This window comes from Carettochelys insculpta, chromosome 22 (assembly GCF_033958435.1).
Source record: "Carettochelys insculpta isolate YL-2023 chromosome 22, ASM3395843v1, whole genome shotgun sequence".
In the NCBI taxonomy this organism is placed as follows: domain Eukaryota; kingdom Metazoa; phylum Chordata; order Testudines; family Carettochelyidae; genus Carettochelys; species Carettochelys insculpta.
Genome location: NC_134158.1, coordinates 2,255,647 through 2,283,323, shown reverse-complemented (window position 1 = coordinate 2,283,323; position 27,677 = coordinate 2,255,647). Strand labels below are relative to the sequence as shown.

At 55.4% G+C, this 27,677-nt stretch overlaps 1 protein-coding gene, 1 long non-coding RNA gene and 2 other non-coding genes across 4 annotated transcripts in view; 2 read left to right on the top strand and 2 right to left on the bottom strand.

Moving 5' to 3' along the window:
• Positions 1–666: 666 nt before the first annotated feature.
• The window catches only part of LOC142024751 (uncharacterized), a 52,472-nt gene continuing 25,461 nt past the window's right edge, over positions 667–27,677 (bottom strand). Inside the window, exons 7-10 of the mRNA XM_075016938.1 lie at positions 25,744–25,761; positions 21,343–21,378; positions 7,882–8,055; positions 667–2,703 (exon numbers count right to left, since the gene is read on the bottom strand). Coding sequence (XP_074873039.1) covers positions 1,124–2,703; positions 7,882–8,055; positions 21,343–21,378; positions 25,744–25,761 — 1,808 coding nt within the window. The 3' untranslated portion in view covers positions 667–1,123. The remainder of the gene's footprint in view (positions 2,704–7,881; positions 8,056–21,342; positions 21,379–25,743; positions 25,762–27,677) is intronic.
• On the top strand, positions 14,247–16,179 carry LOC142025002 (uncharacterized). The gene is made up of 3 exons (XR_012648566.1): positions 14,247–14,297; positions 14,837–15,010; positions 15,716–16,179. It is a non-coding gene; the product is annotated as an uncharacterized LOC142025002 (long non-coding RNA).
• Positions 19,100–19,290, top strand: LOC142025376 (U2 spliceosomal RNA). Its single transcript, XR_012648648.1, has one exon. It is a non-coding gene; the product is annotated as a U2 spliceosomal RNA (small nuclear RNA).
• On the bottom strand, positions 24,701–24,891 carry LOC142025352 (U2 spliceosomal RNA). Its single transcript, XR_012648628.1, has one exon. It is a non-coding gene; the product is annotated as a U2 spliceosomal RNA (small nuclear RNA).

Sequence of the window (27,677 nt, the reverse complement as noted above, 5' to 3'; positions counted from 1 at the left end):
TCTGTTCCCATGGGGATCCGCTCTAGAGTCTCTGAGAGGGAACGTCTGTCTGTCTGTCTGGGTCTGGGCTTGTCCATTGGTCTGAGAACTCCTAAATGGTAAGAACCAGGACCACCCACTCTGGTCTGCAGCTTTCTCTTCTTGTAACTTAGAGCCAGGCTGGGGTGTGGGTGTGCCAGGGAATGGATGGGCTGCACCGGGATGGCTTCTCAGGGGCCACACAGAAAAGAGACGACCACCATCTGAGAAAGGGGTTGGCTGGGGATAACCCCTCTCCCGCACCCAGGACTATCCCAGCCATGAGCATCCCACCCCCAGGTGCCCTTGGGGACAGCTGCAGCTCCCTCCCCGCTAAGTTTGTACAGGGACACGGCTGGCTGTTCCCCTCCATCAGGGAGCGAGGAGAAAGTGCAGATTTGCTGCATTCCTCTCCGGCTGGGCAGTGCAGAGGACCGATGACCCTGGCCCTGCCCCAGGCGAGGGACACACGCCGCTCCCCTGGGTGTACCTGCTGGAGCTGCAGCAGCCAAGCAGAGGTGCTTCTCACCTGGGCCCAAAGCTGCTGCGGTGACAGTGGGCTACGACAATGGTCTCTCCCCAGTGTCCCCATGCACTGACCCCTCCTCTCCAGACACACCCTGGAGCAACAACTCAAGTGAAGCATTTTCAATTTATTTAATTAAAAAAAAGACACCAAAAATTAATCAAGTTCAGGTCCTGAACAAACTCCAGTGTGTCTAGTTCTTTGATGAAGGAGCAGGGGTTAATGTAGGGAACAAGTCGACTTTATTTTAGTTACTTAACTGGCTCCGTAACACCACACCCTTGAGAAGTAGCGTGTAAGTTCATGGGGTTCTCACTGACTTTTTTTCCCTGTGGCCCAGCTTCAAAAATAGCAAAAAAGAGAGAGTTACCAGATTTCTCTCCTGTGTGAATTCTCTGATGATCAATCACATCCAAGTAGCCACAGGTTACCCACCTGAGTGCAGTCAGTGGGTTATTCTCTTGTGTGAACTCTCTGACGATTGACAATGTGCGAATGTTCCCGCACAGACAAAACAGCTGGAAAGTTCCTCTGATCGGTTAGATTTTAGCGCTGACAAAAGGTTTTCCCACAGTCAGATCAGCTGAAAGGTTTCTCTCCAGTGTGGGTTCTCTGATGACGAATAAGATTGGAGCGCCGAGAAAAGCTTTTCCCACACTTGGAGCAGGTGAAGGGTTTCTCTCCTGTGTGGGTTCTCTGATGTACAACAAGGAGGGAACTCCGACTGAAGCTTTTCTGGCAGTAAGTGCAGTCAAAGGGTTTCTCTCCAGTGTGGGTTCTCTGATGATAAATAAGACTTGAGAGATGACAAAAGCTTTTCCCACACTCAGAGCAGTGGAAGGGTCTCTCTCCTGTGTGGCTTCTCCTATGAGTAACAAGGCTTGACGTCTGTCTGAACCTTTTCCCACAGTCAGGGCAGCTATAAGGTGTCTCTCCTGTGTGGATTCTGTAGTGACTTCTAAGAGTTGAGGAGCATGAGAAGCGTTTCCCACAGTCAGAGCAGTGGAAGGGTTTCTCTCCAGTGTGGGTTCTCTGATGATCAATAAGACCTGAGCGCAGCTGGAAACTTCTCCCGCAGTCAGGGCAGCTATAAGGTCTCTCTCCCGTGTGGATTCTGCAATGACTTTTAAGACTTGAGGAGAATGAGAAGCTTTTCCCACAGTCAGAGCAGTTGAAGGGTTTCTCTCCTGTGTGGATTCTCCTATGCTTAACAATGTTTGACCTATGTCTGAACTTTTTCCCACAGTCAGGGCAGTTATAGGGTGTCTCTCCTGTGTGGATTCTGCAATGACTTTTAAGTTTTGAAGGCCGCAAGAAGCTTTTGCCACAGTCAGAGCAGCGGAAGGGTTTGTCCCCGGTGTGGGTTTTCTGATGATTAACCAGACATGAGCGTTGACTGAAGCTTTTCCCGCAGTCAGAGCAGGGAAAGGGTTTTCCCCGGGTGTGGATTCTCAGATGTTTATCAAGGCCGGAAACGTCACTGAACCATCTCCCGCACTCAAAGCAGTTGAAGGGTTTCTCCTCTCTGTGGATACTCTGATGGGTGACCAGGTTTGCACTCCTGCTGAAGCTTTTCCCGCAGGCAGTGCAGTGATAGGGTTTCTCTCCTGTGTGGGTTCTCCCGTGTGTAACAAGGCATGACCTCTGTCTGAACCTTTTCCCACAGTCAGAGCAGTTATAAGGTGTCTCTCCTGTGTGGATTCTGTAGTGACTTTTAAGACTTGAGGAGCATGACAAGCGTTTCCCACACTCAGAGCAGTGGAAGGGTTTCTCTCCTGTGTGGGTTCTCTGGTGATCAATAAGACCTGAGCGCAGCTGGAAACTTCTCCCACAGTCAGGGCAGATATTGGGCTTCTCTCCTGTGTCGATGCTACAACGACTGTTAAGACTGAAGCTTTTCCCACAGGTTTTCTGTTGTTCGCTCTCTTGAGTGTTTTTCACGCCTCTGCTCCCATGGCTGGAGTTATCCTGCCCCTCCCCTGCATGGTTTCCCTGCTGCCTTTCTGGGCTACACTGACTCTCACAGGTCTCTCTGTGCTCAGGACTCTGTGAAACACGACCTTCAGAGCTTCCCAGGAACATCCCACAGGAGGCCACTTGCTCTGGTTCTTCCAGCTGAAGATTCTCCTCCAGGTTCTTGAGCAGCATCACCTCACCTGCTGGGACACAGAGAGAACCAAACAGCTGAAAGGAAAACTCTGAAGGGGAAATGTAGCCAACAGCTGATGGAAAGATTGAAATAACATGAACTGAGCTGCTCCTCCTTCCTCACAACCCTTCCCCACAGGAGGGACCCCAGCCCTGCCCCCACCCTCTGGCTGGAGCTGATGACAGGCTGAAGGCTCAGTCAGTCTGGATGAAAAGGCCCAAGTGACATCTAGGAGGACATGGAAATCGGTTTCGGAGTCTCTTTAGCTCACTGCTCACCTGTGTGGGGGGCGCTGATGATCTCCCCCCTTTCTCAGACCCCTGGAGATCTGGGACCCCCCAGCTCCTCCCCTCGCTCCACCCAGGAGATCACATCAGCTTTGGGAACTGGAAATTCTGCTTGGGGAGCAATTAACCAAGTGCTGATCTTGTTCAGCAAGGTCCAGGCCATTACTTCTTCCAGCCCCAGGATCTGAGCCGCCCACCCAGAGAGGCTCCTACCCCACCTGGCACAGGCCGGGCTCTGGATGGTACAAGATCCCATGACACACTCACCTGGGGTACAGGTGCCTCACCCCTGCCTCGGGAATGGCCCAGCTCATTCCTGGGGGAGCCGAGTGCTCTGCTGCACTCTCTAGGGTACAACTCAGCCTCCCTCTTGACCTGTTCCAACCCCCGCATCCCAGGGCAGGACAGGACCACTCAGCTCAAACAAGACGCTCGATTTGGTGTTGTTTTTGTGGATAAAACTAACACAGCTACGCCCAAGGCCTGGCACCAGGCAGGCCCCGAATTTAGCCACGTGGAGCGGGAATCCATCAAACCCATGAGAAAACTTGCACAGATACAGACACCATCTTCCTTGCCAAGTGCAAATGGATGGACGTCCCACCCAATGGGCTGAAGGTGGAAAAACTCACTGCAACCGACACACTGCAGGGACTGTGTCGAGAGATTGGTCACACACTCCCACAGACCTGAGGAACCACCTGTTCAGCATCCTGTGCAGCAAATAGTGAAACATCACAAGGAGCTCTCAAGTCTGGAGCCTCTCCAAAAAAACAGCCTCCCACACAAACGCCCAGGTGGCTGGACTTTACTGAAAGGAGACAGGAGAATTACAACACACACTGCTCTTCTCTACAGGACTGTAAACTCTCTAACCTCCGACTTGCTGCTTGGGGCCACAGTAGTGGTACCCGTAACTCATCCGGCAACATTGTCAATCTATCCAACTCCACACTCAGCCTGGCAGAGGAGTCTGTGCTATCTCGGGGACTCTCTTTGTGCCCCACCACCCCCACAAACATGACACAGTTCTGTGGGGATCTGGAATCCCACCCCAATTTTGCCAGGAATACTTTCCAGGAGCACTTTCTACAAGACTCTGAACAGCCCTACAGGCACCGTCACACTTACAGGACAAGAAGAAGAATTCTGTGTGGAATCCTTCCTGACAGTCAAAACGACAGACTGGATCTATACCTAGAGCGCTTGCGCTTCTGTGCACAGGTAGAAATTGTGGCAAAGCGACATTGCTTGTCCCACGACCTCAGCCGTGTGGAATGCAATGTCACCCACAGCCTCAGAAACAGCTCTGGCGTTGTCATCCAACAGGCTGACAAAGGAGCTGCTGTTGTCATCATGAATAGGTCAGACCATGAAAAGGAGACTCCCAGGCAGCTCTCCAATACCACCTTCTACAGGCTACTGTACTCTGATCCCCCTGAGCAGCACGCACAGAAACTGCACCGTCTGCTCAAGACACTCCTGACAAAAGCGCAGGAACAGATCTGCACAGACACACCTCTAGACCCCCAAGATCCATAAATCTGGACATTCTGGAGGCACCATCAGCTCAGGCATTGGCACTCTCATTGCAGCCTTGTCCAGCTGTGGGGACTCTCGACTCAGACCTTATGTTACCAGCACTCCGAGCTATCTTTGAAACACCACTGACTTCCTCAGGAAACTGCTGTGCACTGGTGATCTTCCTGAAACCACCATCCTGGTCACCATGGATGTAGAGGTCCCTTACACAAAATACCCACGTGAAGATGGACTTCAAGCTGTTAGGAACAGTCTCCCTGATGATGCCACAGCACAAGTGGTGGTGGAGCTTTGTGACTTTCTCCTCACCCACAAGTACTTCAGATTTGAGGACAATTTATATGTTCAAATCAGTGGCACTGCAATGGGCACCCGCCTGGCCCCACAGTATCCAACATTTTTATGGCTGACCTGGAAAGCAAGCAGCCTCCATGGGTGCTGCCATCCTCACACCCGTACCAGACGCCCCCAAACCACCTGCCCACCACTGACATCCCTCAATCTCGCCCCCCGCTCCTCATGCTGCAGCAGGTCCCTCAGCTCCAGCCAGCAGTTGGGGATGATGCTGCCTCTTACACCTAAAGTAGCAACTAGCTCCCTCTAAGCTCCCCCGCTAAACTCCCCTCTCAAAACTCCCTCCTGTTCGCATGCTCCCTGGTCACTTGCCAGCAGGGCTTTAGAGCTCTGGCCTACCTGAGAGAGCCCCTCCCTCCGACTATCGCTCAGCCACTCGGCACAGAGCCTGAGCACATGGCCAGCCTGAGCACGTGGCCTTTCAAACAAACACACAGACAGCTCAGCACTCCAAACAGACAGACAAACCCAGGCCCAGAACCCCCAAACCCAGGCACCCACACACTCCAGAGAGCCACTTAGAGCCAAGCACTCAAGGCACAACCACGTCTGCTTCAATCCCTCAGACAGAGACAAACACCTTCAAGACCTTTACCAGGCTCTCCTGAAACTACAATACCCACCTAAGGAAGTGAAGAAACAGACTGACAGAGCCAGATGTGTACCCAGAAGCCACCTGCTACAATACAGGCCCAGCAAAGAAAACAACAGAACACCACTGGCCATCAGCTACAGCCCCCAACTAAAGCCTCTCCAGTGCACCATCAGGGACCTACAACCCATCCTGGACAACGATCCTTCGCTCTCACAGACCTTGGGAGGCAGGCGTGTCCTCGCCTACAGCCAGCCCACCAACCTGAAACAAATCCTCACCAGCAACTATAGACCACAACACTGTAACTCACAAACCACACCCTTCCACAAACCTCCATGCCATCTCTACCCACCAATGACACTACCACACCTGCTTAACCCAGGGTTGAGAGTTCAATCCTTGACGAGACCATTTAGGGATTGGGGCAAATAGATGCCAGGGATGATGCTTGGTCCTGGCAAGAGGGCAGGGGACTGGACTAGATGATCTCTCGAGGTTCCCTGCAGTTATAGGAGATGTGTATCTCCACTTATATTCTAATTTTATTTTAACCAGCGGAGCTTATTCACCTGCACATCTAAACTGGACAGTCTCCATGTCAAAGAATAAATGGATGCAAATCAGATACCAGGAACAGTGACATACAAAACCTCCCGGGATGCTCAGGAGCAGATTTAAAAGTAGCCATCCTGCAACGTGAAAATGTCGAAAGCAGACCTCAAAGAGCAACTGCAGAGCTGCAGTTCATTTGCAAATGTGACACCATCCATTTAGGATTGAACACAGACCAGCAATGGCTGGCCAAGTGCAAAAGCAGTTTCTCTGCTCTGGCTGTTCACACCGCCCCATCAGCTGCTGGAAGTGGGCCACATCCTCCATGACTGAATTGCTCTCATAAACTCCAGCCTTCTTCTTGACTGGGACTCCCTCCTTTTGTTGTGCCTGTATATTTCTACTGGCCTCTGGAAATTCTGCACCAGGCACCTGACGAATTCGGCCTTTGCCCACAAAAGCTGATGCTCCAGAAAATCTGTTAGTTTTTCAGGTGCCACAGGACTTCCATATTTTTGCTTGACTTAAAACGTGAGCTCTGTGAGGGCTGGCAGGGCCAAAACCGAGGCCCCCAGGCAGGGCTCAGACTGCAGCTGCCACATGGCAGGTCACTGTAACTTGTGGAGAAAGGCTCTGGCAGAGCTCTGGCTTCCCAAAGGCTCTGTCCACAAAGCTCCTGGCTGGGGCCTGGTTCCTCCAGCTCTTTGGCTCTGATGCGCTACTTGAACCAGCAGGAGGCAGAGGAAGTTGTCTGAGCAGTGAGGTGAGTCCTGGGCTGGCTGCTTCAGACACTGCCCAGGCTCCTGCTCTGCGACCCCTGCCTGCCTGTGACTGGGTGGGCCCTGCCAGCGACCCACAAGAGCTGCTGCTCCTGCAGCCAGCCATGGCGGTGTGTGGCTGTGCTGCTCTCTGGGGGATGTGGCTGTTGTTGCAGTTGGGCTCCCCCTCGACTGCCTCAGTTCTACTCTGCCAGCAGCAGCTTCTCTGCGTAGTTTACCACTTTCCTCCTGCATCACGGGCTTGTTGCTGACTCACTTTCCAGCCGCACCTGGCGCGTTTCCCTCGGTGCGGGAAGGAGAATGGCAGAAGTGCGGCTAGAGGGGGTTAGTTACAGCCCCCGTCTCCGCCTCCCCCACAACCTCCTGCTGAGACTCTAGCTGCACTTTTGCCTTCACAGTTTTACAACTCACTGCCCAGGTTTGGCCCCACCAAGTGTCACATGACCTAGCTGGGCACCTCACAATCATCTTCAAAACCCCCCAATATCAATGCAGGCCAAGGACGCTGGATAAGGTGTGTTATGAGACCTACGGGGAGCAACATTGCATCCAAACTGGGGCACACGTTACTCATAACCAGTTTGCTCTGTGTCTGGTACCCACCAGTGACTACTGAGAAAGCAAACTACAGTACGTGGGAGAGCTGGTGCATCTGTCTGGGAGTCTGTGTTTGATTGTTCAAGAACTGCCCCTAAACGGTAAGAGCTAGAAGGGGGGCAGCACGCTGGCCCCAGGGGTACCCTGCAGGCATGAAGAGCAGCCAGACCCAGACCCACAGCTCTGGTACCTGCTGTTTCTTCCCCTGCCCCCCTCCACTCACACCTGCAGCCAAGGCAGATGGTGGGGAAGCACATGGAGACCTGGGTGGTGGGAAGAGCAGCACCACTGCCCTGTCCCTGAACCTGCTTCCCCTGGGAGGGGTCGTGGAGGGGACAGTCTCTCACAGGGGAGCCCGTGATTCCTGGGACTGACACTCCTGGCACTAGGGAAAGGGGCAGAGAGGGACCCTGAACCAAAGACAACCCAGCCGCTGCGGAGCCCACACAGCCTCTGACACCCCTGGGGACAGGACTCCTCACCCAGCCAGCGCACGGTCTGGTGATTCTCCTGCATCACCTCCCTGTAGAGGGCTCTCTGCGCCAGGGCCAGCAGCCCCCATTCCTCCTGGGAGAAACACACAGCCACCTCCTCCAAGGTCACCGGCTCTGCTGCCACCGCCATGTCCTCACTCTGTCGCCGCAGGGCCGGGGCTGCTCTGGAAGCAGACGTGGGTGCTCTGTGCCTGGCAAGAGAGAAGGGCAATGGAGACATTTCAGACGGGGCTGGAAGCCGCTCTGCGCCCCGGGCTCCCCACACTCGCTCCCTGGGGCAGACGTGCTGCACACGGACTTTGGGGAAATGCTCAAGTTTCACAGAACCACCTCGCACAAGTCAGATCCCAAATCCATCCTCATTTCTCTCTGAACACGGCCTAAGGTCCAGCACTGCTGCGCACTGGAGTGGGTCCCACGGAAGCATCACGTGGATTCCCCTGCGGGGGGGGGGGTGCAATGGACTCAGGACCCCAAATTACTGAGAGGGACAACGGAGAAGGAAACCAGGGGGGTGCAGAGACCCTGGGGCGAAAACAAGGGAGCTGGGGGAGAACCGAGCACAGAACCCCCCAGCACTCACTGGTCCCTGTGGGGTGCAGAGCCCGCGGGCAGCGCTCAGAGACTCCGCATGGAGGTGCGAGTGGAGCCAGAAGCGAAAACCGGCCCCGAGTCACAGCCCCCCCCGGCCGCCTCCGCCCCCCTCCCTGGGCGACAGGAGAACTGAGCGCCCGGCCAGGGAACAGGGGGAGGCGCTGGCGCGGCGGAGGAGGGGGGGGGGCCGCACGGAGAGTCCGAGAGACAAACGGGGGGGCGGGGGGGGCGGAGTCACTTCCCGGCCCGGCCCAGCCGGGCCCCCCATCACCTGGCGGCGGCTCCCTGCGGGGGGGGGGGGGGGGGGGCTCGGGGCGGCGGCAGCGCGTGACCCGGCGGAGCGGCCGCAGGACGTTCCCGCTGGACTCCGGTTAACTCCTCCGCTGCCGGAGCCGCACACGCGGCCGGCGAGTCCCAGCGCGGCTCCCCCGGACCCCGCCCCCACCGCTCGCCTCCCGCAGGGGCTGCGCCGGCCGGGCTGAGCGCGGGGGCGGGGCCAGGGCCGCGATGAGGGCGGCGCCGGGGGAAGGGAAGTGACGTTATCAGCAGACAGAGCAGAGGGGGGACGATGGACGGGGGAGAAACCCCCCGGCTCCCGGGCGAAAGTTGGGACCGGACCTGGTGTCGCTGCTGCCCCCGGGGCACGTGGGGCGGGGCGGGGCTGAGCGGCGGCTGCTCCCGCTGGGGCTGGGCTGGTTCGGGTCAGAGCTGCAATAGCGGGGGGGGGTCGCTGCGGGTGGGACCGGCCGGAGGGGAGGGGCAGCGCCGCTCCAGCGCCGCCAGGAACGTTCTCGGGGGGGCCGCGCGCGGGTGCGGGAACAAACCCCCCGGCCCCGCCCCCCGGGAGAGGCGGGAACCAGACCGGCCTCGGGCTCCGCCGCCATGGGGGAGGGCGGGGCGCACCGCACTGGGAGGGGGGAGGGGCGTTTTTCTCTCCTCACCACAGCCCCCCCCCCACGCACCCCCCGCCCGGCGAGTCCCTCAGCAGCGCCTCCGGCGGTGAATGGCCCCGCCCCGCCCAGCCCCTCCCTCACCCCGCGCGGGCTCGGCCCTGGGGCCCAACCGACACCCCCAGGACTGCGGCAGCGCCTCACCTCAACCAGCGTCGTAGGCTGCAGACCAGTCCCGCGCGCCTTCGGATTGCCCCGCCCCACTCCGCTCCGCCATTGGCTGTCCTCTTGTGTCCTCCATCGCCATTGGTCAGTAGGATAACCAATCCCCTTCCGAATTTGACCAGTTCTTCTCAGTCCTCCCTGCCATTGGTCGCCCGTTCTGTTCCCGCTCTCTGTGACAAGAAGGTCAATCCAGGCAATCCTCACGGCCATTGGCTAGAGCGAGCCAATCCCGTTTCCTCATTGGCCAAAAAACCGTAATCTGTCTTGCTATTGGCCATTACACACAAGAGTCCGCCTTCTTCTCAGCCGCTGCTCAATCCCCGGAGGGACCCTTTTGCTGGCGCCGCGAGCCCGGGCTCGGGACAGGTTTGGGGGCGGGGCTGTGAGAGCTCTGGGTGGGGACACAGGCTGTGGGCGGGGCTGGGCTCGGGACAGGTTAGGGGGCGGGGCAGTGAGAGCTCAGGGCGGGGACACAGGCTGTGGGCGGGGCCGGGCTCAGGACAGGTTTGGGGGGTGGGAGCTCCGGGACTCCTGTGATTTCTAGTCATTTCCTTTCCCAGCTGGGAGCTTGTGTGGGGCTTGTCCGGCCGCGGCGTTGCCGGGATTTCCGTGTGTGCGATTCCCGCCCGGCCCCTTGTGGGACCTGGTTGTGCTGGTGACTAGAAGACAACAGGCACCGTCCTGGGCACCTCAGAGACTAATAGACAATTTGGAGCAGGAGCTTTGGTGGCAAAGACCTGCCTGGTCAGGTACATGAATGCGGGGGGGGGGTTAAAGGAGACTTTAAAGGGGGGTCCCCGCAGCAGCCTCTCTGTTAGTTCTGCCCCTGCCCAGCCCCACATCTGCCTCTCAGGGCCCCTCCTGCAGCCCCAGGAACTCATCTCTCTCCCCCTCCTGCCCCTGGGGCTGCAGGGAGGGAGGGGAAGGGGCTTCCAGGGTCACAGAGCTGAGCCAGGGGCTGGGGACATGGGAGTCCTCCAAGGTCACAGAGACTGAGGCTAGAGAGGCTGATTTGAGGGACAGTCGGAGCTGGGAGCTACGGTCCCACACACCCAGCCAGGGCCGGATTCTCCCCCCAGGGCCGGAGCTGGGGGGACCGCGAAGCTCGCAGAGGCCCCAGAGGCGGCGGAGGGGGGTGGGACTCGGGGGGAGGCAGCAGCCGGGCGCGGGGAGGTCGCTGTCACCTGGGCCGGGGCGATGGCGCCGCTCCCCGCCCCCCCCGCAGCGCCCCCCCGGGCAGGAGCGTTTAGCGCCCAGGAGACAGCACAGAACCGCCCCCACCCCCGGAGAGGCCGCGTGCGGCCGTACCACACCCCTCCTCCCCATTCGGCCCGGCCGGGGGCAGCTGCACCCGCACGTGGAGCCCCGCTCGCGAACCCAGCACTCCGGACGCGCCCGGCAGGGCGGGGTACCCAGAAGTGCCCCCCGCGCGCCTCCCCTGGGGCTGGGTCTGTTCCCCCTCCCCCACCCACTGCGGCCTGAGCTGAGCCCCGCCCGAGAGCCCCACGGGGGGGACAGTCCTCTGGGGGTGAGCCCTGCCCCCCCGCGCGCTCAGAGGGCGGGACAGGGCTGTTGTCACCCGCGCCCGGCCCGGCCCTGCAGCGGGTGTGTGCGGTGTCCTGCCCCTCCCCGCCCCGCCCGTCCGTGTGACACTGTCACACCTGCTACACACCCGCCACGTGCACGTCACGTGTTCCCGGTGCAGCCCCGGGGCGCCCAGCGCCGCCTCCCCGGGGACGCACCGCACAGCACCAGGGCCGGGGGACGCGGCCACAATGGCGCTGCCCGTCCCGCTGCCACCGCCGCCCTGCGCTGCACCAGGGCCGGGCTGGGCTGGGACCCAGCCACTGCCTGCGGGGAGCGCTCCGGCACTGCCACGTGTCCTGTGCCCATGAGTGAGTGACCAGGGGGCTGGGCTGCGCAGGAAGTGCCGTGCAGGGCTCAGTGTGTGGGGCTGTGAAATGGGTGCCTGGTTCAGAGGCTGGCTTTAGGATGCGGGGGGCGAGGGGCAGTGCAGCGGGGTTGGGAGGGGTGGGGTGTCTATTTCCATCTCCCAAAGGAGGGTGACATCTCATGGGTAGATTATTGTAGGAGCAGAGGGAGATCTATTAGTTGAAGCAGGGGCAGGGCTGGGCACCAGGACTCCTGGGTTCTCTTCTCAGCTCTGGGAGGTGTAGCCAGACATGAACCCCCTATTTGGCCTTTTCTTCCTCTTCCCCCCCCCCCCCCCCCCCGCCCCACTGGGAGAGACAGAGAGAGAAATAAACAGGGGAGGCAGGCGGCCGTTGATGTCCTGGGAACACAGGTGTGCTGTCTCGCCCAGCCTCTCTGCTATACACAAAAACCAGACAGTGGATGGGCTAGCTAATGGCCGCCCTTCTGGCTGATCTCAGTAATTGACACACCTTGATCACTTCCCCAGCCTTGATCACTTCCCCAGGAAGATTGGGGAACCCCTCCCACCACCTCCAAAGGTGCCCAATTGTCCACAATTCACAGGTGCAAATTGAGCCTTGCATCTTCCCTGGGAAACCTGGGGTTCAAACACTCTCCTTCCAATTGGCCACTTGAGACCAGGAAGAAGCCTACGTGCCACAAGGGATATAAAGGGGCTTCGCAAACCACCCCCCCCCTTTGAGTTTCAATCACCTACAGCTGCTGGCCAGGTCTGGAACCAACTCCCGAGACTGGGGATGCCTGGTTCGTATCTACTTCGTCCCGAGGGATTGAGAGAATTTGGGTCACACTGGATCTAGGAGGCAGGGGTAAGAATTACACCTGTATTGCACTTCTTTCCTATAGGAATTGAGGGAAAGACTCTGGTTCCACCAGGTCTAAGAGGCAGGGGTGAAAATCACACCTGCAACTTGCCTTTCTTGGGTACACATGACTTGTATTAGTTTAAGCTCGCGAATTTGTCTAAAACTTTTCTTAAGTTAAATTGTGTTGTTTCCCCTTTAAAAACCGCGGGTACGCGCTGTTTTTGGGCTATAAACTCCTAACACCATAAGCCTGTCACTCAGACCGCGGGAAGCCCTGACCTTATCTTTAAAACGCGTTTACCCCTTTGATCTATTACAACACTGCGATCCTCCGCTATCTTTTACGTAGAACTGTAGAAAATTTATCTGGCCTATCAAACCCCAGGGGGTCCTCGCCTTACCTGAACTGGCGACCTGCGCTCAGCAACGACCTTCTGCGAATATTAGTAACCACGAGTAAAATCATTCTCCTGTCACTCACTCGGCGGCCATCTTGGTTTCATTCATAAAGTGAGCGGTCAGTTTAAAGCCCCCTTTCACACGCGGCAGCCGCTTCTGTTGTAAAATCGCTGCCAGCGGTTTCCTATTAACTGTTAGAAAAGTTATAAACAAAAATTCACAATTGTGGTACTTCGATCACTTGTCTGAGTTATATTGTTTCCATCTGTGTATAAATACAAAGTAACTGTTAAGGCCTCTAATAAGTGTAATTTTCCTCTTCCTGCTGTGCCCGAACTAAGCGCAAACCAAAGAACCCCGCCTGCCCTGGCTGCTCAGCGCAGCTGCTGGGGCGGCATCGCCCCCCCCTTTGCCCCCCCAGACCTTTAGCTGGCACCGGGGCACCGGCTCACAGAGCCGCGAGAGACGCCGGTGTGTGCGAACCCCCCGCCCCGCGGGACCGTCTCTCCCCGCGCCCCGCCCCCCCCGGCAAGTGCCCGCGGCCGGCGCGTCCCAGCTCGGGCCCCCGGGGAGGAGAAGCGCCGCTTCCCCCCGCCGCTGCTGAGGAACCGCTGGAGCACGTGACACCCCCAGGCAGGAGCGTTTCGCGCCCAGGAGACGGGACAGAACCGCCCCCCCCCCGCAGAGGGCGCCCGCGGCCGGACCACACCCCCCTCCCCCCGCTGGGCCGGAGCTGAGCCCCGGGGGGACCGAGCGCCCCCCCATTACCCCGGCTCCGTGTCCCCCCCACGGGGTGAGCGTCCCCCCCCCCCCGGCTCTCCGCGGGGCTCCCCCTCCCCCGGCCCGGGACCCCGACACTCACCGCCGGGCGGGGCTGTACGAAACACCCCCGCGCAGCTCGGGCTGTGCCCCGCCCCCCGTACCGCGCATGCGCAGTGAGCGCCGCGGGAGCTGCTGCGCGGACTGACCCTGCCGGGGCTGTGGCGGCCGCTGCCCGCTCGGCGCGCACGTGACAAAGCGCTGCGGGGGGGGTCAGTGCACAGAGAGATCTCGCAGTTGAAGCAGGGGCAGGGCTGGGCACCAGGACTCCTGGGTTCTCTTCTCAGCTCTGGGAGGGCAGTGGGGTCGAGTGGTTTGAGCTCTGGCCTGCTCTCCCTCACTTCCCTGTCACTCTGCGCCTCGGTTTCCCTTGGTGAGTGAGGACACGTTCCCAGCAACCCAGGGAACGGGGCAGTCCGGATAATTCACCGAGAGGGGCTTCATGCCACTATCGTGAGCGTACTCGAGATACACCAAGGAGCATGGGGGTTACTGCAGCCCATTGGGCTGCCCCACAGCTCCGACAAGCTGCCTCAGAGCAAGTGAGGGGGAGACTTCCCCTTGAGCGGCCAACGTGTGTCAAAATGTCGCCTGCCTCAGCTCCCCGAGGCCTGTGACAGACGACAAGAGCTGCGTTCCCCAGCACAGGCACCACATGGGCCGGGTTTGCCTCTACGGAACCCCTCAGGGTAAACTGAGGCACAGGGAGGGAGTGGTGAGTAGCTTGAGCTGAGCTGGGGAAGCAGCGCTGTCTCCCACCTGCCCCTGCCTGCTCTCCAGCCCTGGCGGGCCCCTCACGCCCCGGCCGCCCCTTGCAAGGGAAGGGACACGACCCAACTGGATTTGTGGCCATGGAGCTCTGTGCTCCCACTGGAGATCCACCCAGTGGGACTGGGCCACTGATGTCCCTTTGAACACCCAGACCTGCTTCTTTGCCCTCTGGGGAAGGAGGGGGATTACGGGGCTGGAGCACATGACCTATGAGGAGAAGCTGAGGGATTTGGGTTTATTTAGTTTCCTGAAGAGAAGACTGGGGAGCGATTTGATAGCAGCCTTCAACTACCCAAAGGGGACGCTCTGGGGGGGTTGATCCTGCTTTAGGCAGGGGGCTGGACTGGACGACCTCCTGAGGTCCCCTCCAGCCCTCGGATTCTGTGATTGTGTGATTCTGATCTGTCTGCCTTTTCCAGATGGATTAGATCCTTTTCCAGTCGATTGATTCTCATCTGATTTTACCCGTTTTATCATCTTCAGCCCTCTCCTCCTGAGTAGAACACAGAGAATCCCTATTTATCGACCCTCCTGTAAGAGATGCCTGTGTCCAATCCACACGCTCCTCTGCGCCCATCGGCTCCCCCCAGCCCTTCGCTTAAAAACTGCTCTGCGACATCTCAGTGTTAAGTGCCAGCAGCCTGGTTCCGTTTTGGGGTAGGTGGGGCCCATCCCCCCCGTACAGCCTCCCGCTTCTCCAAAAGTGTCCCCAGTTCCTAATGAATGTGAACCTCTCTGCCCGGCCCCATCGTCTCACCCCTGCGCTGAGACTCTGCAGTCCTCCCTGCTCACCTGGCCCTGCCCGTGGAAGTGGGAGCGTTTCAGAGAGCGCTGCCATAGAGGGCCTGGATTACAATCGCTCCAGGATCTCTCCAGGTCTCTTCCAGTTCTGTGACCACCCCGGAGCGCTTGGGCGGCTGCCCAGGAAAGATTCAGGGCCACTCAGCTGGTTTGCAGAGCACCCAGCGCTGGCAGCCTGTTTCTATTGCAGGCGCACAGCCACACAGGCTTTGGTGCACATACCCATTTTATTCTGCCGCTGGAGGGGAACAATGGTGAGGAGGGAGAGGTCAGTGGTTAGAGCGTTGGCCTGGTAACCCCAGGGCTCTGGGATTAACCCTTCAGAAGGGCCTTCAAGGGTCTGGGGCAGGATAGATTGAAAAAACCCCAAAACTATCAGGCCTGGTGATGGGTCCTAGTAGTATAAGGGATCTACCAGCAATCAAACTTTAGCCACGCCCCTTTTCCTTTTAGCCACGCCCCTTTCACCAGAAGCCCCAGCCCAGCCCTTTTAGCTCCGCCCATCCCTTTCACCAGAAGTCCCACCCCCTTAACCCTTTTGCCCCTCCTTCCTGTCACCAGAAGTTCCTCCCCAACTCCTTTAGGCCCGCCCCCTGTCACCGGAAGACGTGCCCTTCGGGGGTAGGAGTACATCTGGGTCAAGTGAGACTGGAAGGAAAGGGTGTCATGCGACCCCTCGAAGGACTCGCCCCTCCACCAATCGGAGCACAGCGCTACCCCCAGAAAGAGGCCATCTTCTTCCAAGAGCGCGTGTTTCAGAAATGTGCAAACGCTGAGCGGGAAGAGGGACACTTTCACCACCCCTGCCAGAGTTCGGACGTTGTTCATGTGCCGACGGGTCTCCGCCGCACGTGGAGAAAGCGCTGCATCCGCGACAGCTGCGAGGGGGAGGCGGTAGCCGAGGGGAGCCCTTTGGCCCAACCCTTGTTGACGGATACACCGGAACCCGACCCCGAAACCCAACCGCTCTCGAGGCAGCCCGACAAGGTAGACGGCCTCTGTCCACCCCTACGGAGGAAGGCGGCCGCAGGTTGAAGGAGTCAGACGAAGAGAACGGAAAAGAAGCCAAAGAGGTAAGAAACGAATGAGCGAGGTTGGGGGGTCGTGTAATGGGATTTTGTAAAAACCTAAAAAGACCACAGGATCGTACATTATTTTCTTTCTGGGAATCTCTCCAGAGCTCGACAAGGCCTTCCTTGAGGACCCTAAACCCCAGGACGACGTTGTGTCAGAACGAAGATGAAATGGATCCACCTTGGTTTTGGCTCAACACCGATACAAACCACTGAAGATGATGCGAAGGACGATGGCTACGAGGAATTTAGAAGGAGGCTTGGTATGGAACTGGCTGAGCCAGTCCCATGTCATCAGCGTAAAAAAGGTACGTGTTCGATCGTACGCGTTGTTGTTTATGCCACACCCGCTCACGACACTGTCCTCAAGCACTGCCTCCGGGAAAAGCTTTTTGAAGACTGTGAGGGCTGTGTCATAGGTGCACCAGGCCAAAGGCACCAGGACTTGGTGGCCCCTTACAGACTAACACAGATTTTGGAGCATATGCTTCAAAATGTCTCTCGAAAAAATTCTGTCTGAATTGTTATGGGCCTGGAGCTTCAGGCACCTCAGTCCCCTCCTTAATAGGGCCCTGGGCATGTCCAGCGCCCTCTCACCTGCAGCAGCTCCAGCGCCGGCTGCTGACACGTCCCCTCCAGCTGTGTGTTGAGGGCGCCAGCCCGGGAAATCTTCTCCCCCAGCCGGGTGGCATTTTCCTCCCCCCTCGGCCCGATCTCCTGGGCCAGCTCTCCCAGCCGTGCCAGCAGGAGGCGCTCTTGTTCAGCCAGGAACTCCCACGCCACCAGCTGCCTCTCCACGGCCGTCTGCCGCAGGGGTGCGCAGAGGGGCCGGGCTGGCCACGGGGAGAGGGACACAGGACATGGGCTGTTCCGCGCTGCCCGGGGCTTTTCATTCACAACTCAGCCGGGCCTAGCCAGCTAGCAGCCCCGAAAGGAGGCAGCCCCAGCGACTCCTGTGAGGAGCAGCTCACAGGCAGCTCGCCTTTGGGAGGAGCCATATACCTGTTTTCACCTTTCTTGTACGGGGTTTCTCTTGTGCCCTCCAAGGCGGCACTAGAAACAAATAAGGGATCTCTGTCAAGGGAGAAATGGAGAGTGACGTGGCTGGGGAGAGCTCTGGTGTTGTGACCTGCGTGGCATGTGCCGTGTTTGTCTTCCTCCCGAATGAGAGAAAGGATTTTCTCTGGCCCAAGTGTAAGCTGGGAGCCATTTTAGAAGAGAAGGTTAAAGGACTTGAGGCACAAATCCCAACCCTCAGGTCCGTCAGAGAAGGTGAAGGCTTTCTGGATAGAAGGCAACAGATAATACTGCCTTTGGGCAGGCTGCCCAAAACAAGGAGGAGAACTGGAAGCGTGTTACCTCCAGGAGGAGGAGGAGAAAACCAGTTCAAGTCTCTCCAATTGCCGTGGAGTTAAGTAGCTGCTTTCAGCCTCTCTCTGAAATCCCAGAGCAGCAGCTTGGGCCTTGCAGAGCTGAAATCACAGGGTTGTGCCTCAGGGCAATCCCCAGCAGCGTGATTGCTAAGGGAGGGACGATGGCAGTGGATGAGAGCAGGGGGTTGCTGCCGAGGTGTGTGGTTGACACCGGTTCTGCGGTCCGGTGGTCTGATGGTGTGAAGAAGTGGGTCTGTCCCACCAAAGCTCACCTAATACATTATTTTGCTAGTCTTTAAAGTGCATGATGGGGTCAAATTTAGCTACGACAGATGAGGAAAGGGATCTTGGAGTTATAGTGGATAGTTCTCTGAAGACATCCACGCAGTGTGCAGCAGCAGTTAGTAAGGCAAATAGGATGTTAGGAATTATTAAAAAAGGGATCGATAATAAGACAAAATATATCATACTTCCCCTATATAAAACTATGGTACGCCCACATCTTGAGTACTGCGTGCAGCTGTGGTCTCCTCACCTCAGAAAAGATATATTGGCATTAGAAAAGGTTCAGAAAAGGGCGACTAAGATGATTAGGGGCTTGGAAAGGGTCCCATATGGGGAGAGGCTAGAGAGACTGGGACTTTTCAGTTTGGAAAAGAGGCGATTGAGGGGCGATATGATAGAGGTATATAAAATCATGAATGGTGTGGAGAAAGTGAATATAGAAAAATTATTTACCTTTTCCCATAATACAAGAACTAGGGGACACCAAATGAAATTGATGGGTAGTAGGTTCAAAACTAATAAAAGGAAATTTTTCTTCACACAGCGCACAGTCAACCTGTGGAACTCCTTGCCCGAGGAGGCTGTGAAGGCCAGGACTCTATTAGGGTTTAAAAAAGAGCTTGATAAATTTTTGCAGGTTAGGTCCATAAATGGCTATTAGCCAGGGATAAAGTATGGTGCCCCAGCCTTCAGAACAAAGGCAGGAGATGGATGGCAGGAGATAAATCACTTGATCATTGTCTTCTGTTCTCCTTCTCTGGGGCACCTGGCATTGGCCACCGTCGGCAGATGGGGTGCTGGGCTGGATGGACCTTTGGTCTGACCCAGTATGGCCATTCTTATGATCTTATGCTACTTGACTGCTTTTTGTTTTGGTTGTGCAGTCCATACAGGGTTAACAGCTCGATGGCGTCATCACGCTGCAGCGAGGGGACAGGCTTCATGCAGATTATGTGATCGCTTAGGCAGCGAAACAGCCACCACAGAGGCAGCTCGCAGGTCTGGTGGAATAACTCGTTTTAAAGCTGAATTATCTGGTGGGAGAGGTTTTGCTTTGACCAGCTACAAAGGAGCTGCAGGATGAAGAAAGTAGGTGTACTTGCCGATCTGTAAAAATCTTGTTGCAAGGCTCACATGTGTTGCATTCGGGTGACTCGTCGTGACGTGGAAAAGTGTCCAGATGGGTGGGCTGCGTAAAATTTTCCCAAAATTGTATCGCTTCTCGGCCTTTTGGCTAAGATCAAGTGTAGTATCTGTTCTTATCAGTTTAATATCTGATACGTCCTCTATCTGAGGACTATATATTAAATGGATTTTTGGAACAGGGAGATGGAATAGGGGCTTGCTCCATCCACTCTACGCATCGACCTGGTATTGCAGTACTTCCAGGAACGGTGCACCTCCCTTCGGGGAGGAATACTCTTGGTAAAAAAATAGAATTCAACTCTGAAAGTCTTGTTTTTCTGAACCAAAAACAGAGTTCTTTGTATGTAAATTTGTTGTAAGAATCATTTATGCTTTTATGTCCAGGTTGGGTTTTTACTTGCCCAAAACTTTGAAATTACCATAGAAATGACTATTATAAAAGCTGCTAAGGGAACACTGAAATACATATTTAGCATCTCTAAAAGCAGTTAAATGCATATTTAGCACCTCATTAGCAAGGCCATGGTTGGGGCACCTTGCAATTGCGGCGCTGGTTCAGGTGGGGGTCTTTTCCAAAAGAACCCCGGCAACTTCGAAATCCCCTTTATTCCTATCAGCAAATTAAAATAAGGGGATTTCCACATCGGGACCAGCTGCGCAGCGCGAGCCGCTGCAATTTCCAAGTGCTGCCCCCCACCCCGCCGCCCCGCATTCTAAAGAGAGTCTCATTAGTAATCTTCAAAATGGCTATTTGCATGGACATTTTGAAGTTTTGGGCTAGTGTAGACAAAGCCACTTTGTTTGATGTGACTCTTGATTTCTCCCCTTCCTACCGCTCTTCTGATGTGCCCACTTTGATTCCGATTTTTCTGATTAGTCAACCTTGATGACTAGTTTTGGTTGTCTGTGCCTTAAATATTGAGTCTTATGCTCTGAAGATGTAGGTCTATTCCAGAAAAGCTCACCCCTTAATAAATTATTTTGTTAGCCTTCAACATGCTCATAGACTGCTCTTTTTTTTTTTTTTTTTCTGCAGAAAAAAGAATCCGTGTGTTTGTGAGAGGCAGGTCTGCTCTAGGTCAGCAGGCCTCCAGGGCTGGTGAAAGCAGAGGGCTGCAACTCCCCTTCATCAGCACTCCCATGAGAAAAATTGTTCCAGTCCCCCTGGTCAGACCTGGTTTGGTTAACCAATAAGAACAGATTGAAAGTTTTTGATTGTGCAGGTTTAAGACTAAGAGGAGACGCAACTGAAGACAGTTGGCAGTTTTTCCATGGGCCGTTATTAAGGGCCTAAAAGCAAGCAAGCTGCACCCCTGTAGTCTAAAACTCTTTCAGTTCTGTGTAATGTTCACCTGTATCTGACATTGAATTCAGTGTGATGGTTTTGAAATTAACTTGCTGTTCAGTCTCAGTACTGATTGTAGCAGTGCTAATGAAAGCTCCTTGTTGTGTGAGTGAGAATGGATGCTGTACGTGTGCGAGACTGTCACCAGACGTTCCAGGAAGCGATCAGGACAGACCCTTCGTGCTGCAGATCATTACAAGGTGAGCAGTGGGCAACTCTAGAGAAGGAGAGAGGCGGTGAGAAACAGTCCTCAGTCAGCAGTAGCAGGCTGGGCCAATAGAAGACGAGCCTGTAGAGTGAGAGGGAAAAGGTGAGCAGTGGGCGCATTGCCACCTAGAAAGGCTGGCGCACTCTGGGATGAAGCGGGACTTTGCCCACGAGAGCTTATGCTCCAGAATGTTAGTCTCTGAGGTGCCCCAGGACTTGTTGTTCTTACAGTGCACGGCAGGGCAGTCCCAAGGGTGGATTAACCCTGAGCGAAATGCAAGTCCCCTCTCTCATGCGCTCTGCTCCCGCTTGTCCCCCTCCCCGCCCCCCGCTCCCCCCAGCTGTTGATCACCCCTTGGAAACAAGGCTGGGATGTTGGCCCAGCTGGGTTGATGCTTCCTCTGTAAAACCGGGGCTCAGACTCAGCATTGCCGTTAACTTTTCCCAGGCACCTGTGAAATGAATTTGTTCCCTGCACCCCTCATGTGAAATGTGACAAGTCCCCTCCATATTAGTAGTCTGACAAAGCGTGGGGGGGGGGGGTGAGGCCAAGGGGTTCGGCGTGTGGGAGGGGGGCTCAGGGCTGGTGCAGAGGGTTGGGGGTGAGGGTGCTGCTTGGGCATGCGGGCTCTGGGGTGGAGCCAGGTCTAAAGGGCTTGGGGTGCTGGCTGGCCCCAGGCTACAGCAGAGAGGACCCCCCCCCAGCTCTCCCCCCAACACAGTCCCCAGGCTGAGGCAGGGGGAGGCGCCACATGGGGCGGGGCGGGGCTGGGCTGGGAGATCGGCATCCCTCCCCTGCCCTCAGTGGGTCTGGGACTGATGGGGGCTTCCCTGGGCCGGGGGGTTCCCCAGCTGCAGCAGGTCCCTGCCAGGCTGGGGTGCCTTTCCCCTGACCGCAGCAGGCTCGGGCCAGTTGGGTCCCACAGCGCCCTGCTTGCAGGGAACGTCGCCCCAGGTGACTTCCGAGAGCAGCGTTCACCCCCAGCGGGGCTAAGCGGCGCCACATGTCCCCCACCCCCGGGAGCAGCCCCAGCTCCTCGCCCCCACCAGGAGGCCCGGCCCCGGCACAGCCGAGCTCCCCGCACAGCGGCCAGCGCCCCATTAGCTCAGCGCCCCGGAAGGGGCTGGCTGGGGAGCCCCGTTACTCCTGGAGCAGCAGCCGGGTGAGGCAGGGCACATCCCCTTCGCGTCCCTCTTCCTCAGGGTGTACGGGAGCTATTATTCCCCTCTGCTCATAGGCGTAAAGAGACTTTGAAGTAGGCAGGATCCTTTTGTAAAGGAGCCTCGTCTGGACGAACTGCGTACCCGGTGGGGGGGGGGGGCGGGGGCATAACCCATGAGGTGCAGCATGGTCCAAGAATCAGAAGAGTGCTTGAGGTAGTGGGTGCGACATTCCCCAACTTGGGGTCCATCTTTTCATTCCATGGTTGGCCAAGATGGAAGGGAAGTGGAACTTCAGCAATAGTTCAAAAGGTGGGTGGAAGCCAATGCTTCCACTTAGCCCAGTCCTGTATCGTGTTCGTCATCTCGTCACGTGTCCTCGTTCCCCATATTCCGTGTTGGCTGGGTCGTGGGCGATGAGTGGAAAGGGAACAAGGGAGGAACGCACTGCGAAGGGAGGCAGAGAGGAAAAGAAAAAAAGAAAAGGGAGGCTAGGGAAGGGGTAAGGAGATGGCTTCTCTCTGTGTAGTAGGGCCCGTTAGATGAGTTCTGGGTAGTTGGGCAGTTATTTGTTCCTGATATTGGCGGAGGCCTGTAATGTGCTCTGTGTAGACGTCCTGGGACCACCTGCTGGCATCTGACACCATTAGCTGTCGCATGAGGCGGGCATAGTGGCGGCTGATGCCGCAGGCCTCAAGGACCATTTTGTTCTGGGGGTCCCAGGCCCCCAGGGCACCCACCAGCAGGGCATGTACCTCCACTTTGTAGCCCTGTGTCCTTAGTGTACTCGGCGCTCCAATCTTATTCGTCATCAGAGAACCCACACTGGAGAGAAACCTTTCAGCTGATCTGACTGTGGGAAAACCTTTTGTCAGTGCTAAAATCTAACCGATCAGAGGAACTTTCCAGCTGTTTTGTCTGTGCGGGAACATTCGCACATTGTCAATTGTCAGAGAGCTCACACAAGAGAATAACCCGCTGACTGCACTCAGGTGGGTAACCTGTGGCTACTTGGATGTGATTGATCATCAGAGAATTCACACAGGAGAGAAATCTGGTAACTCTCTCTTTTTTGCTATTTTTGAAGCTGAAGCCCCCCTCCCACACGCCGAACCCCTTGGCCTCACCCCCCCCCCCACGCTTTGTCAGACTACTAATATGGAGGGGACTTGTCACATTTCACATGAGGGGTGCAGGGAACAAATTCATTTCACAGGTGCCTGGGAAAAGTTAACAGCAATGCTGAGTCTGAGCCCCGGTTTTACAGAGGAAGCATCAACCCAGCTGGGCCAACATCCCAGCCTTGTTTCCAAGGGGTGATCAACAGCTGGGGGGAGCGGGGGCGGGGAGGGGGACAAGCGGGAGCAGAGCACATGAGAGAGGGGACTTGCATTTCGCTCAGGGTTAATCCACCCTTGGGACTGCCCTGCCGTGCACTGTAAGAACAACAAGTCCTGGGGCACCTCAGAGACTAACATTCTGGAGCATAAGCTCTCGTGGGCAAAGTCCCGCTTCATCCCAGAGTGCGCCAGCCTTTCTAGGTGGCAATGCGCCCACTGCTCACCTTTTCCCTCTCTACAGGCTCGTCTTCTATTGGCCCAGCCTGCTACTGCTGACTGAGGACTGTTTCTCACCGCCTCTCTCCTTCTCTAGAGTTGCCCACTGCTCACCTTGTAATGATCTGCAGCACGAAGGGTCTGTCCTGATCGCTTCCTGGAACGTCTGGTGACAGTCTCGCACACGTACAGCATCCATTCTCACTCACACAACAAGGAGCTTTCATTAGCACTGCTACAATCAGTACTGAGACTGAACAGCAAGTTAATTTCAAAACCATCACACTGAATTCAATGTCAGATACAGGTGAACATTACACAGAACTGAAAGAGTTTTAGACTACAGGGGTGCAGCTTGCTTGCTTTTAGGCCCTTAATAACGGCCCATGGAAAAACTGCCAACTGTCTTCAGTTGCGTCTCCTCTTTGTCTTAAACCTGCACAATCAAAAACTTTCAATCTGTTCTTATTGGTTAACCAAACCAGGTCTGACCAGGGGGACTGGAACAATTTTTCTCATGGGAGTGCTGATGAAGGGGAGTTGCAGCCCTCTGCTTTCACCAGCCCTGGAGGCCTGCTGACCTAGAGCAGACCTGCCTCTCACAAACACACGGATTCTTTTTTCTGCAGAAAAAAAAAAAAAAAAAGAGCAGTCTATGAGCATGTTGAAGGCTAACAAAATAATTTATTAAGGGGTGAGCTTTTCTGGAATAGACCTACATCTTCAGAGCATAAGACTCAATATTTAAGGCACAGACAACCAAAACTAGTCATCAAGGTTGACTAATCAGAAAAATCGGAATCAAAGTGGGCACATCAGAAGAGCGGTAGGAAGGGGAGAAATCAAGAGTCACATCAAACAAAGTGGCTTTGTCTACACTAGCCCAAAACTTCAAAATGTCCATGCAAATAGCCATTTTGAAGATTACTAATGAGACTCTCTTTAGAATGCGGGGCGGCGGGGTGGGGGGCAGCACTTGGAAATTGCAGCGGCTCGCGCTGCGCAGCTGGTCCCGATGTGGAAATCCCCTTATTTTAATTTGCTGATAGGAATAAAGGGGATTTCGAAGTTGCCGGGGTTCTTTTGGAAAAGACCCCCACCTGAACCAGCGCCGCAATTGCAAGGTGCCCCAACCATGGCCTTGCTAATGAGGTGCTAAATATGCATTTAACTGCTTTTAGAGATGCTAAATATGTATTTCAGTGTTCCCTTAGCAGCTTTTATAATAGTCATTTCTATGGTAATTTCAAAGTTTTGGGCAAGTAAAAACCCAACCTGGACATAAAAGCATAAATGATTCTTACAACAAATTTACATACAAAGAACTCTGTTTTTGGTTCAGAAAAACAAGACTTTCAGAGTTGAATTCTATTTTTTTACCAAGAGTATTTCTCCCCGAAGGGAGGTGCACCGTTCCTGGAAGTACTGCAATACCAGGTCGATGCGTGGAGTGGATGGAGCAAGCCCCTATTCCATCTCCCTGTTCCAAAAATCCATTTAATATATAGTCCTCAGATAGAGGACGTATCAGATATTAAACTGATAAGAACAGATACTACACTTGATCTTAGCCAAAAGGCCGAGAAGCGATACAATTTTGGGAAAATTTTACGCAGCCCACCCATCTGGACACTTTTCCACGTCACGACGAGTCACCCGAATGCAACACATGTGAGCCTTGCAACAAGATTTTTACAGATCGGCAAGTACACCTACTTTCTTCATCCTGCAGCTCCTTTGTAGCTGGTCAAAGCAAAACCTCTCCCACCAGATAATTCAGCTTTAAAACGAGTTATTCCACCAGACCTGCGAGCTGCCTCTGTGGTGGTTGTTTCGCTGCCTAAGCGATCACATAATCTGCATGAAGCCTGTCCCCTCGCTGCAGCGTGATGACGCCATCGAGCTGTTAACCCTGTATGGACTGCACAACCAAAACAAAAAGCAGTCAAGTAGCATAAGATCATAAGAATGGCCATACTGGGTCAGACCAAAGGTCCATCCAGCCCAGCACCCCATCTGCCGACGGTGGCCAATGCCAGGTGCCCCAGAGAAGGAGAACAGAAGACAATGATCAAGTGATTTATCTCCTGCCATCCATCTCCTGCCTTTGTTCTGAAGGCTGGGGCACCATACTTTATCCCTGGCTAATAGCCATTTATGGACCTAACCTGCAAAAATTTATCAAGCTCTTTTTTAAACCCTAATAGAGTCCTGGCCTTCACAGCCTCCTCGGGCAAGGAGTTCCACAGGTTGACTGTGCGCTGTGTGAAGAAAAATTTCCTTTTATTAGTTTTGAACCTACTACCCATCAATTTCATTTGGTGTCCCCTAGTTCTTGTATTATGGGAAAAGGTAAATAATTTTTCTATATTCACTTTCTCCACACCATTCATGATTTTATATACCTCTATCATATCGCCCCTCAATCGCCTCTTTTCCAAACTGAAAAGTCCCAGTCTCTCTAGCCTCTCCCCATATGGGACCCTTTCCAAGCCCCTAATCATCTTAGTCGCCCTTTTCTGAACCTTTTCTAATGCCAATATATCTTTTCTGAGGTGAGGAGACCACAGCTGCACGCAGTACTCAAGATGTGGGCGTACCATAGTTTTATATAGGGGAAGTATGATATATTTTGTCTTATTATCGATCCCTTTTTTAATAATTCCTAACATCCTATTTGCCTTACTAACTGCTGCTGCACACTGCGTGGATGTCTTCAGAGAACTATCCACTATAACTCCAAGATCCCTTTCCTCATCTGTCGTAGCTAAATTTGACCCCATCATGCACTTTAAAGACTAGCAAAATAATGTATTAGGTGAGCTTTGGTGGGACAGACCCACTTCTTCACACCATCAGACCACCGGACCGCAGAACCGGTGTCAACCACACACCTCGGCAGCAACCCCCTGCTCTCATCCACTGCCATCGTCCCTCCCTTAGCAATCACGCTGCTGGGGATTGCCCTGAGGCACAACCCTGTGATTTCAGCTCTGCAAGGCCCAAGCTGCTGCTCTGGGATTTCAGAGAGAGGCTGAAAGCAGCTACTTAACTCCACGGCAATTGGAGAGACTTGAACTGGTTTTCTCCTCCTCCTCCTGGAGGTAACACGCTTCCAGTTCTCCTCCTCGTTTTGGGCAGCCTGCCCAAAGGCAGTATTATCTGTTGCCTTCTATCCAGAAAGCCTTCACCTTCTCTGACGGACCTGAGGGTTGGGATTTGTGCCTCAAGTCCTTTAACCTTCTCTTCTAAAATGGCTCCCAGCTTACACTTGGGCCAGAGAAAATCCTTTCTCTCATTCGGGAGGAAGACAAACACGGCACATGCCACGCAGGTCACAACACCAGAGCTCTCCCCAGCCACGTCACTCTCCATTTCTCCCTTGACAGAGATCCCTTATTTGTTTCTAGTGCCGCCTTGGAGGGCACAAGAGAAACCCCGTACAAGAAAGGTGAAAACAGGTATATGGCTCCTCCCAAAGGCGAGCTGCCTGTGAGCTGCTCCTCACAGGAGTCGCTGGGGCTGCCTCCTTTCGGGGCTGCTAGCTGGCTAGGCCCGGCTGAGTTGTGAATGAAAAGCCCCGGGCAGCGCGGAACAGCCCATGTCCTGTGTCCCTCTCCCCGTGGCCAGCCCGGCCCCTCTGCGCACCCCTGCGGCAGACGGCCGTGGAGAGGCAGCTGGTGGCGTGGGAGTTCCTGGCTGAACAAGAGCGCCTCCTGCTGGCACGGCTGGGAGAGCTGGCCCAGGAGATCGGGCCGAGGGGGGAGGAAAATGCCACCCGGCTGGGGGAGAAGATTTCCCGGGCTGGCGCCCTCAACACACAGCTGGAGGGGACGTGTCAGCAGCCGGCGCTGGAGCTGCTGCAGGTGAGAGGGCGCTGGACATGCCCAGGGCCCTATTAAGGAGGGGACTGAGGTGCCTGAAGCTCCAGGCCCATAACAATTCAGACAGAATTTTTTCGAGAGACATTTTGAAGCATATGCTCCAAAATCTGTGTTAGTCTGTAAGGGGCCACCAAGTCCTGGTGCCTTTGGCCTGGTGCACCTATGACACAGCCCTCACAGTCTTCAAAAAGCTTTTCCCGGAGGCAGTGCTTGAGGACAGTGTCGTGAGCGGGTGTGGCATAAACAACAACGCGTACGATCGAACACGTACCTTTTTTACGCTGATGACATGGGACTGGCTCAGCCAGTTCCATACCAAGCCTCCTTCTAAATTCCTCGTAGCCATCGTCCTTCGCATCATCTTCAGTGGTTTGTATCGGTGTTGAGCCAAAACCAAGGTGGATCCATTTCATCTTCGTTCTGACACAACGTCGTCCTGGGGTTTAGGGTCCTCAAGGAAGGCCTTGTCGAGCTCTGGAGAGATTCCCAGAAA